Raw genomic sequence first — 17,156 nt, forward strand, 5'->3', positions numbered from 1 at the left:
CTATCAGCTCACATGGACAAGCACCAGGACTAATCTGGCCTTTAGAATTTACCTTTTGCGTAATTAATGTTACTTCAGGATTCCATGATAAGCTCTATACTTAGTGAGCTTAACATATGGTAAAGCAAACTACTTGGAAATGGCTGCTTGTAAAACTAGTGTTGTCGTTTCAGGATGTCTGGAAACCTAGAGGCACCTTTGTCAGAAAATCTAGTGATAGCTTTTGTCAGTAACTTCAGTCTGCCAAATGGTGAGTACATGGTTTCTTTACAGGAGCTAACATAAACTACAGTGCTGTTTTGGAGATCACTATGGTACATTTGTTCACAAGACAAGAGAGAAAACATAACAAAGTAAAAAGAATGCTGCTTCGGGAAAGTACCAAGGTGACATTGTATTGGTGTCTTATGAATAATTTGGGGTCTGTTCCTCCTCACTATCACCCTGGCCCACCTGTTGCCACTGGTCCCAGGTCAGTATAGTTTCTATGGAAAGTAGGCTGCTAAGGGCTGCCCCAGTCACATGCTCTTGGAAAGGGGAGATCCAAACTGCAGAGCGAGAAGCCGGATTAAGTGATTGAAAACTGCCTTTGGTAATTTAAGGTGCCTTCTTCCCAAACCAGTTTTGGGGAATGGCTTATGCTCCAATGGAGTAAACCTCCTGCCCCCTTTCTCCCTTAGGATTGGTAGGAAAGAGAATGGCATGCCTTGGAAACAGAACTCTGCCCTTTCATGCCCCCTCAGCATAGATCTGTGAGGAAATGGAGGGCTGCCTGGTGACCCCTAATTAAAGCAGTGTGGTGGGAAATCGACGATCCATGTTTTCCTGCATTGCAGATGTGAAAATCAAAGACTGCATGCAGAATGTTCCTGAGCTGGCACGGGAACTTCGTTCTTTAGTCAACATTTCTGAAGATACTATCAACACACTCCTGGAAGCCAATTTCTCACAGTCCAAGGTATGAGGCGAGAAATGGGATGCTGAATTAACATGTTGACCTATAAAAATGCTTTCCAGCCTCTCTTAGCTGGTGTAGAAATGAACAAGACTTGTTAGGAATGTGGGCCTCCTATGTTTTCATTTGCCATTTTTTTTATATGGAAGATTGTTTTTGTTTGGGAAATTCAAAATAAAGCATTAAGAGCCTAATGAGAAAACCCTGTGATACTAGCAGCCAAACCCCTGAGGCATTGCAAAGTCTTCTGGAAACTTCAAGGTTTCACCTTCTTGGATAGTTAAATTCCTATTCTCTCCTATAATGGGCAAAAAGTTACAACTTTTAGTTGGTGGGATGGGGGCAGGACAGGGACAAATTCTCTGTAAATAGGCACAGCTCCATTGGGGTAAGTGGAGTTTCACCCATTTTTATCTACAAAAAAGTTGTCCTTTTACCACCAGGAAATTCTGGAGAGCCATAAACTCCATGGGGAAATTGTACTGCACCCCGCATAGCTCTCAGGTTTGTAGTGAGGAGAGTAGATCACTCTTTTTTGTGCTCCCTGGATGTGCTACTCTCCCCAAGTGCTCCCTTGATGTGTTATTCCCCCAAGAGCCTTGATGTCATTGTCTCTGTTTCCCATGACTGTGACCAATTCCCTCTCTGAAGCTTGGAGTAGCATTAACTCTCCTTTGTCCTGTATGAATCATAAAGCTAACTAGAGGTGTTCTTTCCTCTGTGTGTGTGTGTGTGTGTGTGTGTGTGTGTGTGTGTTGGAAATAAATTGGTATTTTGATACTTGACTGAAACTGATCAGATCAATCAAACAGCCACTGGATGTCACTGATGCTCCACAATCAGAGGAAGCTGCAGGTTTTGTCCATAGAAAGCTTGACTACTAGAATGGCAGTTCTCAGTTTGAATTCTTTCACACAACAAGCTTAACTTCAATTATAGGTGGCTTCTATTCTTCTGTTTCTTTGTCAATGTTAATAATTGCCATTATTGCTATTTCATTACTTTGTTAGCAGTAAATGTAGACAAGATACCTGGAAGTGAGTAAGTAAAAGAGGAATTTGACAGTAAAGTTTTATATCCCTATTCTCTTGAAATAATAATGCTATGGAGCTGAATTTTCAAACGTGGTGTCTTATATCTACAAAAATTGTGGGCACACCCTGATATGCAAGCAAATGCCACATTTGCATGTTCATACAAACATTTGCTTGTTTTTTTAAAAAAGTACCCAATCCATATGGGACATAATACATTTTTACTTTTGCACAGGATGCAAATATATATTTCAGATGCAATGTATGCATCTCCTATTATGTAAATGATATGTTGTGGACAAAGCTATGAAAACATTTTTTTTTTCATTTGAAGTTGGGGGAGGAGTTTGACCAAGTTTTATGAATGCTGACCTTGCTACACTTATCCATGCCTTTGTGTCACCTCAAGACTAGACTACAGTGATGTGCTTTGTGGTACTTTATTTTAAAAGGCCAGTCAGAAACTGAACCTAACCTAGACTGACTGCTCACTTAATGAGTGGCCCATTATGTGAACAGTGCATAAAACTATTGCCCAGAAAACTGCACTACTTTTGAATTTCCAGAAAGAGTTCAAAGGGTAGGTTTTAACCTGTTGGATAAGCCCTCAGTGGCTTGAGATAGAGCTGGTTAGGAACCAGAATTTCTGTTCCATGGAAAATTTAGGGGGAAAAAAATCCTGTGAAACAAAAATTCCTAAGAAGTTGGATTTGGAACAATTAAATTGGTTTGTTTTAATAGTGTAGAAACATTTATTTTACATATATAGTACATTAAAATAGTATATATAATAATTATAGATATATATTCAATAGTAAAATATCTTTAACAGTAACATTTTAATATAATATAAACTAAATTGAAAAGAATAGAATGAACCATTTTGACTTTTTCCTATTGAAACTTTTGTTGAAATGACACATTTCCCACAATATATTATAATTCCAATGAAACAGCATTTTTCATCAATGATTTTTCAACCAGCTATACTTTGGGATCTGAATACTGAGGGACCACCTCCCTCCAAGTGTCCCTCTATGACACTACCATTGATACAATCAACAGAGATGATCCAGGGACAATTCCCTCCTCGTGAACAAGGAGTTTCAAGCTCTGTGTTCCACAAAGGCCTCTTGACCCTGGAACTCCTGGTCCTTCTCGGTCTCTCACATCCCTGGATTTGTTGTTAGCTCTTGTAGCAAGTTCAGAGTATCTTTTCTCCTTTTCAGTAGAGGAGGTGAGTGTCTGAGAGGTTTGGAGATGTATCTGGGCTGGCAGGATTTGTTGTGGATCTTTTATATTTGTGGAGGGATGAGTCGTCTTCTGTACTACTGGGTGGTACTATTCACTACTAAATTAAAGAAATACATTTGTTTTTATTGTTTTCTTGTCCTATCCTCATGTTGCTGTATTTGTCTTTTCACATGATGTGTATTTTCTAAATATTTATGTAAGCTCTCTCGGTCTTTAGTTGTACCTACACTGCATCGTAAACCCGGGTCTGTGGGTCCTGGGCTTGTGCACTTGTTGTTTCGAAGCCCAAGTTTGAGTGTCCACACTGCATTGTAAACCTGGGTTTACAGTTGCTGGATCTTGGTCTCAGCCATCCTAACGCATCCTTACTGCACTATGCTGACCGTATGACTCAGGTCTGCTGCTTGAGCTGCAGCTGCACTGCAAAACAGGGCCGCCCAGAGGATTCAGGGGACCTGGGGTCTTCGGCGGCGGAAGTGCCGCCGAAGACCCGGCGCTTCGGCGGCGGGTCCCAGGGCGGAAGTACCCCCCACCGCGGGTCTTCAGGGCACTTCGGCGGCAGGTCCCGGGGCAGAAGGACCCCCCACCGCGGGTCTTCAGGGCACTTCGATGGCGGGTCCTGGAGCGGAAGGACCCCCCGCCGCCGAATTGCCGCCGAAGGCCTCGAACGGAAGAAGCTCCAGGGGCCCAGGCCCCACGAGAGTTTTCCGAGGCCCCCAGAGCGAGTGAAGGACCCCGCTCCAGGGGCCCTGAAAAACTCTCGTGGGGGCCCCTGTGGGGCCCGGGGCCTGGGGCAAATTGCCCCACTTGCCCCCCCCTCTGGGCGGCCCTGCTGCAAAATGACAGGGCTTGGCCCCAAGTCGCAGAGGCATTTGGATTCTGAATCCCCTGTCCAAAACAGGATACTAGGACCTGAGTCCTAAGTGCTTGCTGACCTGAGTCGGACGGATTTGTGTGTGAGTGGAAGGGGGACTTGGGCTCAAGGCTGAGTCAAAGTCCAGGCTTAGTGTGTTGTGTAGACATGCATTACATTAACATAATGATCAGACTGGATCAGACCAATGGCCCATCTAGTCCAGTATCCTGTCTTCCAACAGTGGCCAGTGCCATATGCTTCAGAGAGAGTGAACAGAACAGAGCAATTATGGAGTGGTCCAGTTCCAGCTTCTGGCAGTTGGAGGGTTTGGGATGTGCGGAGTATGGGGTTGTGTCCCTGACCATCTTGGCTAATAGCCATTGATGGACCAATCATGAACTTATCCAATTCTCTTTCGAATCCAGCCTTCACAACATCCCATTGCAACAAGTTCCACAAGTTGACTGTGCCCTTAGTGAAGAAGCACTTCCTTATCTTTGTTTTAAACTTGCTGCCTATTAATTTCATCAGGTGACCCCTGGTTCTTGGATTATCTGAAGGGGTAAATAACACTTCCCTATTCACTTTCTGAATACCATTCATGATTTTATAGAGCTCTATCATTTCCCCCCTTAGTCATCTCTTTTCTAAGTTGAACAGTCCTAATCTTTCTTCATATGGAAGCTGTTCCATACCCCTCACTATTTTCATTGTCTTTCTCCACACCTTTTTGAATTCTAATATATCTTTTTTTTTGCAATGGGGCAACTAGAACTGTATGCAGTATTCGAGGTGTGGGCGAACCATGGATTTATATAGTAGCAGTTTGGTATTTTCTGTTTTATCTATCCCTTTCCTAATGATTCCTAAGATTCTGTTAACTTTCTTGATGGCCAGGGCACATTGAGTGGATGTTTTCAGAGAACTCACCAAAATAACTCCAAGATCTTTCATGTGTGGTACCAGCTAATTTAGACCCCATCATTTTGCATGTAGAGTTGGGATTATTTTTTCAAATGTGCATTATTTTGCACTTATCAACATTGAATTTTATCTACCATTTTTGTCTCCCAGTCACCCAGGTTAGTAAGATCCCTTTGTAACTCTTCATAGTCAGCTTTGGACTTAATGATCCTGAGTAATTTTGTGTTGATACGTCAATTCCTGTTGTGGTTTTAAGGTGCTTCCACAAAAATCAGTATATATTTCTGAAAATTTTTCTATGAATTTTCAGTGTTGTAAGTGCACCTGCCCAGATCAAGGAATGGTGCCTATTAACTGAATGATGTACATCTTTATAAATGAAAATAAATAGTATTGAGAAATGTATTTTATCTATTTAAATGCCCATATAGTATAAAGTGCACGCATGTCATCTTAACAAATAAGTAACTCTGTCTTCCAGTTCTATTGGTAGCTATTATAAGTACAGTTATTTGTGTTATGAGACACATTTTTACAGTGTATTCTTATTAAAAAATTTGATACATTTCAGGCAGGATAAATTTTAATCCATGTACTTTACAACAGTTTCTCTACAGTGCCCTTGCAGTAGCTTTAGCTGGAAGATGTGACAAGGAAGTGCTTAGTCTCTTGCTGACACTTCCTGAAAATGGCAAAACTTCTCTGGCAGTGCAGGAACTTTGTTCTCTCCCAGCGCTGGACTTGTATATTGTGATTGTACAGATTACCCAGAACTTGAACTTGCGTAATATCATTTACAAGGTAAGAGAGCAAGTACTTACTTCCGGAACTTTTTGGAGCTAGATGGATAAGTAACCCAATTACTGATCATAGTTCTGCCCCATATATATTGTTGTCCTAGATGTTTATCCCAGTAGAACCCAAACACTGTCCTTCATGAAGTTCCTGCACCCTCACTTAGCATTGTGGAACCAGTAGATCTGCAGCAGGATGTACTCCTATATGTTGAGGGCCTGCTCCAGATTTCACTGAAGTCAATGGGAGTTCAGTCAGACCCTGGGGATGGATCCTGCCCTGCTGTTTGTGGGGGTGGGGAAGGAAGGAAGGAAGATTTAGGGAGCTCCCTATGGTTTTTTCCTTCATTTCCCACACCAATGCAACAGAGGGTGCAGGACTGAGGTTTCAGGCTGGGTTTTCTCCCTAGTTTCATAGGCAACTCTGCTTCTGTGGTTCCGTATGAAGGGTATGATTTTAAGCACAGAAATGGAAATCAGGGAACCCCAAGTTCTAATCCTGGCCATGATGCATAACAGTTTAAGAATGGGGGTAAAGAACAGCTTGTTCTATTGATACTATGGAGTTAGTGTAGGTATGCAAGTTGACCTGCTTGGAGGTTAGCCAAGATACCAGATCAAACACCCCCAACTATTGCAAAAAGTTGCATGGAACTGTTAGATACCCAAGGGATCCAGAACTTGGTCTTGTATCTCACCCAAAAGACAGCTCTATAATTGGCACTGCACCATCTAGCAAAGTGTTCGGGCAACAGATTGGAGCTGATTTGTGGCTCAGGCTTGCTTGTTTAGCACTAACAAATAGAAGTTCCCAAACTGTGTTCTGATGGTTCTTGGAGAGCTGTCAGGTCATACTGTTCTAATTCCTGTTGGTAACTGGATGAAGCTAAGAATGTATAAATCCTTTGCTAGTATTAGTCTTCCATGTGAGCAATTGCTGTAGCTGCCACAGGAGTGTTATTTGATTATGTTCTGCCTCCTGAATCGCCAATAAAATTGTCAGCTAAATGCGAATAACAGAAACTTTGGAGATCCTTTAGGAGGCCATAAAAACACAGCTCAGTTTTCAGTTTTTTGGCTGAGTCTGTAGTGCTGGAAGTTAGAATGAGTCATCTTTTGACTTGTAAATTGAGCAAATCTCATGTGGCATCATTTGAGAGAGAATAAATATGTAACCCCCGATACTACTTTTACCAAGTCACTTATCTAAGACCAGAGTGCACATGTAAGTATTTTATTGGCTTTACTAGGCTTTGGAGCTTTATATTTTCCAAAGCCTCTGTTTCAGAAGTAAAAATGTTCACTATGTTATGGAAGTTGTAACAGTAACTATGTGCATGGGCTAAATATAATCATTGTGGGGTGGGTTACACAAATACAGAGTCACCACCTTCAATGCTTAACAGCACCGGGACAACTTTTTGTGCTGTACAAATACTGTGACTAAAAAGATAAGTGAACAGATCAAAATTCTTTTTCGCACCAAACTCTGTGATTGAGGACAGTAGGACCCAGAATCATCTGGGAGCAGTAAGATTGTACCATGGTCCAAATTTTCAAAAGCATCTAAGTCACTTAAGAGTCTAAATTTTATGGGAACATAGGCTCCAAAGTTCCAATGGGACTTAGACTCCTAAGGGTATGTCTCACAGTGAGCCCGTGAGCTCGGGTTGACAAGACTCAGTCTTGCGAGGCTCATGCTAGTGCACCAAAAATAGTTGAGTAGACATGGCTCAGGCTAGAACTTGGGGTCTGAAGTCAAGGGAAGGTGGTGGGCTTCAGGATCTGAGCTGGAACTTGCTATTTTTAGCAAGCTGCACAACTATTTTTAGCACAGCAATGTGAGCCTGAGTCTGTTGACCTGAGCTTGGAGGCTCACTGCTGCGGTTTGTGTAGACATACCCAAAATGACTTGCGTGCTTTTGAAAATGTTTACTCCATATGCCTTTGATGTTACAATAGCTCATCTCTTCAAGATAAGAATAGCATGGGTTGTGGTCTAATATCTGCAGCAGATGGTTCTCATGTGTAAGGATCACATTAGTTCAAATACAGACTGCGGGGTGACAATGTTTACTTGCACTTATAGAGGAAACTGAGCTGGATACTTTTTTGTTGCTTTTGAGAGCTATGCCACAACCCAGAAGCAGCTCACTATGGCACTCTGCCTCTTTAAGGCTGGGACTTCTGGGCTTGGCCAGCAGTAGGGAATCTTTTTGTTCCCCCTCACTCCAATCTGGCTTGTGGACTGAGACCTGGGATAACAGGAATGTGGCAAAAATGTCAGGGCCACAGGCTTCCTTCCTTCCTTTCTTCCTTCCTTGACTTCTCTTTTCTTAACATTTTCCTTTCTCACTCTCCTTCCCTGGTTCCTAGGCTGCTTGCTAATTTCCACTAGTTTGTCTCCTGACTAATGCATTTCCTGTGTACAAAAGAAGAATAACATTATCTCAACCTGTATGTCTCTCTTCTTGTAGTAGAGAATCTGCAAGTCCAGAAAACTCCTCGCTTTGGGTCTGTCCACATGGTACTGTGTTTATCAGATCAGTTAGCTCACTCCAGTTAGCTTAACTTTATTCCACCCCCCACTTCTTAATGTCCATGTTAACAGAATTTTAAACTTCTAAATCATTTGAAAAAAGAACAGGAGTACTTGTGGCTCCTTAGAGATTAACAAATTTATTAGAGCATAAGCTTTCGTGGGCTACAACCCACTTCTTCGGATGCATATAGAGTGAAACATATATTGAGGAGATATATATACACACATACAGAGAGCATGAACAGGTGGGAGTTGTCTTACCAACTCTGTTTCACTCTATATGCACCCGAAGAAGTGGGTTGTAGCCCACGAAAGCTTATGCTCTAATAAATTTGTTAGTCTCTAAGCTGCCACAAGTACTCCTGTTCTTTTTGCGGATACAGACTAACACGGCTGCTATCTGAAATAAATCATTTGAGTGGCTACCATAGGACCAGCTCACATGATTTTAACGGCATTAAACTATGCCTATATGGGTGTTAAGAGGAGATGGGGTTCAGCTGAATGAATATAACTCAATTGAAAAACACAAATTTTTGCCCATGTAGACTGGGCCTTTGGGGATTACTGATGAAGTTAGGAAGTGTAAGGCTTGTATGTGGTTGGAAAATTATAGTGTTGCCATTATACACAGCTTTCTGCATTATGAAGGGGGACCAAGCGTTTGCTGCTGAAACTGAGTTGCTTCTGTGACTACCTTTGTGCGTGGTTAACCAGGAACAAGTCTGGATTTATTGTTTGAGATGACACAGTTATGAACAAAATAATCCTATATTGGGTGGGATATGTGGTGGCTAGTGTGCGTGCATTCTACTCCTTTGTGGTAGCTGACCTCCAGAATGAGAAAAGGCCAAACCTATTTCTGCTAGTTGAAGGGTATTTACTTGAGCTCAAAATGAGAGAAACATTTGTTTTTGAAGCCAGAGTTCCTGGATTCTTGTTTCCGATGCCACACGTATATAGTTAAACTGATGACTATGACAACAGATTTGTAATAAACAGACCAGTCTCCTGAAAATGCCAGACTGAACTGAAGTGAGGAGAGGAGCTTTGAGTCGCTTCTTGAAAAATAGGCCAACCTGAATAAAACAGTGACTCTCCTAATGGCTCTTTCACTGCGTCTTGTTGATTTTGATAAATTCCAAGTACAGAGCTGCATTGTTCACTTGACTGTTTCCATCAACTACTCCTCATTTGTTTATGGGACTTTTTCTGACTTAATTGGCTAATTATTTTCATTGAATAAAGCATGTTCCAGAATCAGGTTTCAGAGTAGCAACCATGTTAGTCTGTATCCGCAAAAAGAACAGGAGTACTTGTGGCACCTTAGAGACTAACAAATTTATTAGAGCATAAGCTTTCGTGGGCTACAGCCCACTTCTTCGGATGCATACAAACATTCTTCCAGAATGTTTGCTATTTAAAGAACATAGGTAAAAGAGGATGAAATCCAAAAAGCTGATAAACTTACAGACCATAGATTTCCATAATAGAAAATGCACTAGTAAAATATGGGTGGAGGAAGGAAATAGAGTATGTAAAACAGTGGGAAAAACACAACAAGTGTTCTAGCTGTGAGACAATAATTATGAGGAAAGTGAAGGGGGGATGGGGAGAGCTGCCCGGACGATTCAGGAGGCCTGGGGGCAAAGCAATTTCGGGGGCCCCTTCCATAAAAAAAAGTTGCAATATTATAGAATACTATATTCTCGTGGGGGCCCCTCCGGGGCCAGGGGCCTGGGGCAAATTGCCCCACTTGCCCCCCTGCCCCGGGCGGCCCTGGGGACGGGGAAGAACCTGCAGACTAGGAAATAGCCATTCAACATGACTTTAAAACCTACTGAATTGGCAGCTCAGCTAAGTGAATAGGTTGTGATTTTTTTTTTTAAATGTTAAACTTCTGTAATAAATTCACTGTGAAATCTTGGCCCCATTGAGGTCAATGAGAGTTCTGCCATTGACATCAAAGGGGGCTAGAGTTTCACCTATGGAATCAACCCTGAGTAGGAAAGGAGAGACAGAGCTGTGTATCTAGACAGCAGAAACATGCTGTGTATATTTCAATTTTAAACGTAAGGGATTCTAACAATAGAACACTTTTTGTAATTGTTGTATGTCTCTCTCACCAACAGAATTTGGTCCAATAAAAAGACATTACCTTGCCCACCTTATCTCACTTTATTTAGACAAAGTTCAGGTCCTTAGAAAATTGTGAAGAGACTGTGGTCTCTTTCATCATCAGTACCCATTCCTGCCACAGCCAGTGTGAGGGCACAGGGAGAGCATTTGGGGGGAAAAGTGTTTGGAGCTTTTTTTAAGCAGTGCAAGAGAGGTTGAGGAATTTATAAACTCCATATTGTATGAATATGGTGGATTTTATATTAATTGATTCTCTTGCTTTTCTCTTCTTCAAGATCATGATACCTTCCGAGGTCAACAAGGTACTGAATGCCTTGTTGGAAGTGGTCATTAGCATCAGCTCCCTTTTAAAAAAAGGCCAACATGTCCTTGAAAATCTTCCCATGTTCCTCCAAGCATTCAAAAGTGTTGATCTGCTTGACATCTCGGCATTTCAACAGGTATGTGTGTGATCTTTCATCCATTAGCTGTATTTATAGTGCAAGTATAATCACTTTTTTTTTAGAGGACTTCATTAAGGTCAGGTACTAAATAATGAGGAGGAATGTTGGGCAAAATCATAATGTATCCCATAGACTGCTGGGCGGTATTGCATAATTGGTGAGTTGAGCCTGTTGTACTCAGGTCTTGGTACATTTGATGGTCTCTTTCATCACCAGTATCCATTCCTGTCACAGTCCAAGATTTTCCTGGTGATCCAAATACTGCCAGCTCTTCTTGTTACCTAATTGAGATCACAGCCTAAACCGATATGGCAACAGGCTGTTTATTAATAATGGCATCTATTCTGTGTGTCATGGAGATAACGGGGCACACACTACTAATGTTTATTTTATTTTTTAATTAAAAAGCCATTCCTTTAACCCTGGTCTTGCATAGTTTCTCCATCTACTACTTCATTATAATGAAAATGTTCACATATTGTAAATCACATAACTCATTTCTCCAAATGTACTGAATGGGCAGTTGATAGATCCATAGTGTTGGGTCCCTGATTTTACCCTGTGACTGGTAATTGTTGCCTTGGTAGGAAGGAGGGTCTTGTGGTTAAGGCACTCAACTCAGGACCACTGGTTTCAGTTCTTAGCTCTGCCATGTGTTTTCTTTGTGACCTTGACTATGACATTTGAATCCCTCTCTGCCTCAATTTCTTATCTGTAAGGTGAGGATGATGATACATTCCAAACAGAGTGAGGAAGTAAGCTTTTTGTGGCAAGGACTCTGGCCATGTGTATGTACAATGTTGGAGCTATTATAAAATAAATAATGCGTCATAAGAAAGGACTCCCCTGTCTAAGGACCAGATTCTGCTACCCTTTCTCCCACTGAGTAATACCTTATTGCAACAGGTTGTCTTATCAATTTTGGTGGCACTACTTTCTGGAGTAAGGTGTTACTGAGAGTAAAGATGACAGCACCTGGCCCTAAAATTGAAAACCTTTAAAATGCCTCACTGGTAGGTAATGCACGCCTGCTTGTTACTACAGTATAATAGTCAATTCAAATCCCACTTAGAGGACAATATCCTTAGCTGATGTAAATCAGCATTTCTCCATTTACTTCAGTAGTGGTATGAGCTTTTCCCATAAGGCTCTAATTTGTGTGACAAACTTAAAAAGTCGAAACATTACTCAGACAGGCCTGCCTGTTTGTCCTTTAAAGCTTTTCTTTTATTCAGAGCTTTCCTGGCTGTTTTATAGGTTTGGTTCTTCTAATGCTCTGCTTTCCAATGAGGCATTTGTCTATATCAGTGTTTCTCAAACTGGGGCCGCCGCTTGTGTAGGGAAAGCCCCTGACGGGCCGGGCCGGTTTGTTTACCTGTCTCGTCCACAGGTCCGGCCGATCGCGGCTCCCACTGGCCACGGTTCACTGCTCCAGGCCAATGGGAGCTGCTGGAAGCGGTGGCCAGTACATCCCTCAACCCACGCTGCTTCCAGCAGCCCCCATTGGCCTGGAGCGGCGAACTGCTGCCAATGAGAGCCGCGATCGGCCGGACCTGTGGATGGGGCAGGTAAACAAACCGGCCCGGCCCGCCAGGGGCTTTCCCTACACAAGCGGCGGCCCTAGTTTAAGAAACACTGGTCTATATATCTAACCTGATGACCTTCCACTCTTTTTGGGCTGGCTCCTCAGCTGGTATAAGTCATTGTAGCTCTATTGAAGTAAATGGAGCTACACTGATTTACATCAACTGAGGATATGGTCCTATCATTTTTCACATCAACTCATCTGATTTACAGCAGGTTCAGGGCCTTCTCAACTGTGAATAAAATATTATTTATTGGGCCTACCTCCCAAAGTTGATGATTTGAAAGAGTTAATCTTTGAAAAATCTTATTTGATAAGACTCTGCAGAGAGAAGAATGCAACAGCAGAGGGGGCCACCTCATTGCAGTTTTGCTCTCTCATTTACTGCTGCTTATATCATCCTGGACTGCAGCCCATCTCACCCTGAAGTTTTGTGTCTTTTCATATCTTCCAATTTCCTGATTACTTGTTCTAGCACAATCTTTATATTTTGCAGGGTTTTTTTTTTTAAAACGTTTCCCCTGGGAAATTTATGTCTGTATCTGCCATCGAGCCTCCCTCTAAACACCCAGGCAAAGAAAAAATCATTTAATTGTTTTAGCAATTCAGTGTCTACCTCTTTTGTCAATAAATTACCCATGTGATTTCTCAAAGGCCCTTCTATCTACATTACTGACCTTTTGTTCCTTTATGTACCAGGAAAAAAGTTATTTATCTTAATCTTCCATTCATTCTCAGGCTTTGTAAGCTCTGCTACTTTATAGCATAAGCCCTTTTACCTTTGATTATTTTGTTCACTTCTCAGCTCATCCACATTGGCCAAGTTTGTAGCCCCTGGTAATGGCAGATATAACCCTGGGGCATATCCTGAGACACTTTCCATTTCTCCCATGTTGCCTTCCTGCTGGATTTTTATTATAGTGATTGTAATACTGAGCTGCTTTCTGTTCTAAAGTGCACTGGAGGAATATTTTGTAATGGATAATTTATTTGAGAAAAATCACTTTTTTGTTGGTGAACTGATCATGATTTTTGCAAGTTTATTTGCAGATTAAAATCATTCACTGAATCATTTCTGTATGTCACTCACAAACAGTTCGTTCTGAGTATTCAGGATTTTAAATGCAAAGTATTTTGATTGGGTCCTCAGGTGATTAAATGGTTAGTATGTTTCTGTCCCCTGATTGGGTGAGCTTAGAAACAAGATTCCAATGCAAAGGGTCATGATATGAATTCCTAATTCTTCACCTTTGTTTATTCTGCAATACATAAAATTCTCTTTCAGTGAATGTTCATGCCAGCAAATTCTTTTGAGATCTATGGATGAAAGTGCTATATAAGAGCTAGTGAGTACTAAGATTTTAACCAGTGCTCATTATACTTCCTCTAGATCAGTGAACATGCTTCTTTCACTTTGTTGATAGACACATTTAATTTAAAAAGTTTTGAAAGGTACAACCTTCAAGCTGACCATAACCTATTACATTCTTAAAGTGACGTTCTGCTTTGAAGATTGACTTTGTAAAAATGATATAATCATGTTTCACACTTATTGTGTCCCAGTGATTTCAATATTAAACATGTTCAGTTTATCAGATTAAATATTTTTTTCCCCAACTGCTAGTCTTGCAAACTCAACCTGAGATCTGAAAATCCAGCTAGGTTCTTTCTGACATGGGTATCTTCAATAGTGATAAATTTCAGGCAGGCCAAATGCTTGTTTTAGTTACAGCTTTGCAGCCCGACTGTCATCTAATTATGTCCTCAGTTCCAATTATGCAACCATATAGCCTTCAGTGGGATTGCACAATTGTGAGCACATAGTTTGAAAACTGCAATTGCACAAGTGGGCTGCTATTGGAACTTGGTTAACAACACAGTTGAAGGTGCATAAGCTATAAGCATAAGCAGTCAGATCAGTCTCCCGGAACAGCATCTGTTCTACAAGACTGATGACAATAAAAATCTCTCTTTCTTCAAGAAAGAGGGATGATTTGATTCAAAATATACATACACCAGGAGCAGATCTAATAAGAACATACCATTTTACACAATCATTTTTCAAAGTACAACTGCATTTTAATATTTTGAACAAAGTACAACTGTTTCTTTGTAGCAGGCCTGTTTTCACGGCAGACATTCCCATCATGTAAAAAGATTCTTATTTTTGTTGTTGTTGCTATCTTTATAATGTGTGACAGTAGAGTAATGCATTCAATCCCACTTCGGTTTTTGTTGAGGGAAGCAGAGTGTATGAAAAATGACAAGGTAATCCAGAGGTCTGCAATCTGATGGTCCTGATATTTCCATTCTTTTTCTGCCCAGTCAAGCCATGAAAATATGACATTTTCGAAAGGTTAAAGTAGTACATTATACTACCGTCTTTCACAGAGTATTCTGGCCATTAAAGTGGCGATATCTTTCCCTGACAAAGGTGAACATGAGAGCAGAAGAGAGCACAACATGCATCCATTCTTGTAGACAATCTGAATACTGTCATTTTGTTGACCTCCTTGGATGCAGTAATGGGGAAGAACATCTGAACTACTACTGCAGCTGTGAAAGTTATGACTGGATCGTTCAGGGTAACTGTTGTAATTGGGATTCCATTCCTTAGTAATTGTTGTTCTAGTTCCTACAGGGTGGGAAATCTAGAAGTTCCATTGCTGGATCCCTTCAGTCTTTAATCAGGGCAGTCTGTAAAGAAGAATCCTCTTTCTTCAGCAACACCAACATGTTCATTGACATGCCCAAGATCACTGAGCTCTTGGAAGATGATATGGCAAAATACAGCATTCCCGAAGACTCAAGTAAGAGAAACATCAATCACAAGTTGCATATATACATACTCACATTCAGAGTTTGCCATGCATTCTAAACCTTTTCCTCTTAAATAGAAATGTTAATATATTAACTGGCATTTCAGCTAGCTGACATTGCAATCCTGAACACAAGGAATGATTGATGAAAGGTTTTATTACACAGAAATGATTATGGAGACAAGTGACAAGCAATTCAAGTTATTTTGTTTTCTTGCATATAATAACAATAAATATGACTTCCCTGTCTCAGACAGGTCATATATATTGGAAGTTTATTAAATGTTCAAAATTAAATACATTATTAGATACAAGGTTGCAAATTTATAGTTATATACTTTTATTTTGTGAACTTGGTGTTATGGTGTTTTATGATAAAATCCTTAAGCTTCTGAATACAACCAGGGAAGAATACCTTTTGTCTTTTCTTGTAATTGAGTTGTTGGCTACCATTAGAGTTAATGTTCCAAGTTGTCTGCACCCTGCTATTATTCTTATATCGTGTGTGTGAGACTGCTTTCTAGACCTATCACACACCAAATTTGACTCTTTAAAATTAATGTAGGTGATCTTCCAGGAAAGGAATTGTGACTCAGAGAGGCATGATTCCATTGTTGCTCCTTGGGGGAAGGGTGGCGGTGATGCGGAAAATATCTGCTTCTGGCTCTATGACTAGCAGATTGCAACATCTTGTCTGGGCTCAGCTGTCCAAGCTGGCACACTGAACGTGGAGCCAGAGCTCTTCCCGAGCCCTGCCACCTACAGAGGCAGGGAGTACCAGTCACATAGCCTCTGCTTGTCCTTCTCCTACTAGCAGTGGAGTTGCAGAGAGGCTGCACAGGGGATTGTGTATGGGTCCTTACCCCTCCTGCCCACTTCCTCCCACCTTATAAATCTCAGTGGCCCTGGCTTCCAGTCCTGTGTGCTCACTACTGAACTTGCCTTATAGTCTTATAGTCCCACAACTGGACAACACTTTCATAAAAGTCCTAGTCTAAAGATTAGCTACAGTGCTCCATATGTTCATCATACTATCACTCTGACCTGGCCACCTTAGAGCCCTTGTTAATTTTTCTCCAGTTACAGATCTTGTTTAGAGGGGACTACTTTCTTAAAGGGAGATTGTGGAGGAATGATCTGGACAAAGGACTGGGTTCTAGAAACTCCTTGGTTACAATCCTGGCTCTGACACTCACTCCTTGGTTTTGGGCAGGTCACTTGACATTTCTAATTCATTCCCACTTTGTAAAATGCAAATAATAACACTTGTCTCCCTCATAGAGGTGGTGTAACTAGAGCTGGGTGAAATTTTTGTTAAATTTTTTTGGCAGGTACCGAAACTATTTGTGAATTCAGGTCAAATACAGCAAATAGTTTCAGTTGAAAAACCTTACATTTCTTGGGAAATGTTGAAATGATTTGTTTTGACATTTAGTTTCAAATCAACTTTTCAAAATGATTTTTTGTTGCTTTGGGGAGAAAAACCAAAAACTTAGAATGTTTTAGAATTTTTTGGTTTGTCACCAAACTAAAAAATCAATTACTCACTCAGCGTTACTAGTGACATTACTTAATGTTTCTATAGTACAGTACACTGAAGATGAAAATTACTATGAAATATTACTAAATATTTCTAAATCTACTAGTAACAAAAAATACCCAATGTAAACTAAGCATAGAAATTTAGACCTGATCCTGCTAAAAGGAACTCCTTGATTTCAATGGGGAGCCGGTCCACATGTTATTGCTTGCAGGATCAGGACCATAGCTTGCAATGAGGTTATTAAGGATGCACATGCTTGACTACCAAA

The 17,156-nt window shown here is 40.9% G+C and overlaps 1 protein-coding gene across 1 annotated transcript in view; it reads left to right on the forward strand.

The window, feature by feature from the left end:
• LOC112117073 (ATP-binding cassette sub-family A member 13) overlaps positions 1-17,156 on the forward strand; it is a 288,528-nt gene that overhangs the window by 79,608 nt on the left and 191,764 nt on the right. The window contains exons 22-26 of the mRNA XM_026654040.1: positions 174-250; positions 837-958; positions 5,630-5,824; positions 10,774-10,938; positions 15,159-15,336. Of these exons, the coding sequence (XP_026509825.1) occupies positions 174-250; positions 837-958; positions 5,630-5,824; positions 10,774-10,938; positions 15,159-15,336 (737 nt within the window). The remainder of the gene's footprint in view (positions 1-173; positions 251-836; positions 959-5,629; positions 5,825-10,773; positions 10,939-15,158; positions 15,337-17,156) is intronic.

This window comes from Terrapene carolina, unplaced genomic scaffold (genome assembly GCF_002925995.2).
Source record: "Terrapene carolina triunguis isolate 2854851 unplaced genomic scaffold, T_m_triunguis-2.0 Scaffold179, whole genome shotgun sequence".
In the NCBI taxonomy this organism is placed as follows: Eukaryota; Metazoa; Chordata; order Testudines; family Emydidae; genus Terrapene; species Terrapene triunguis.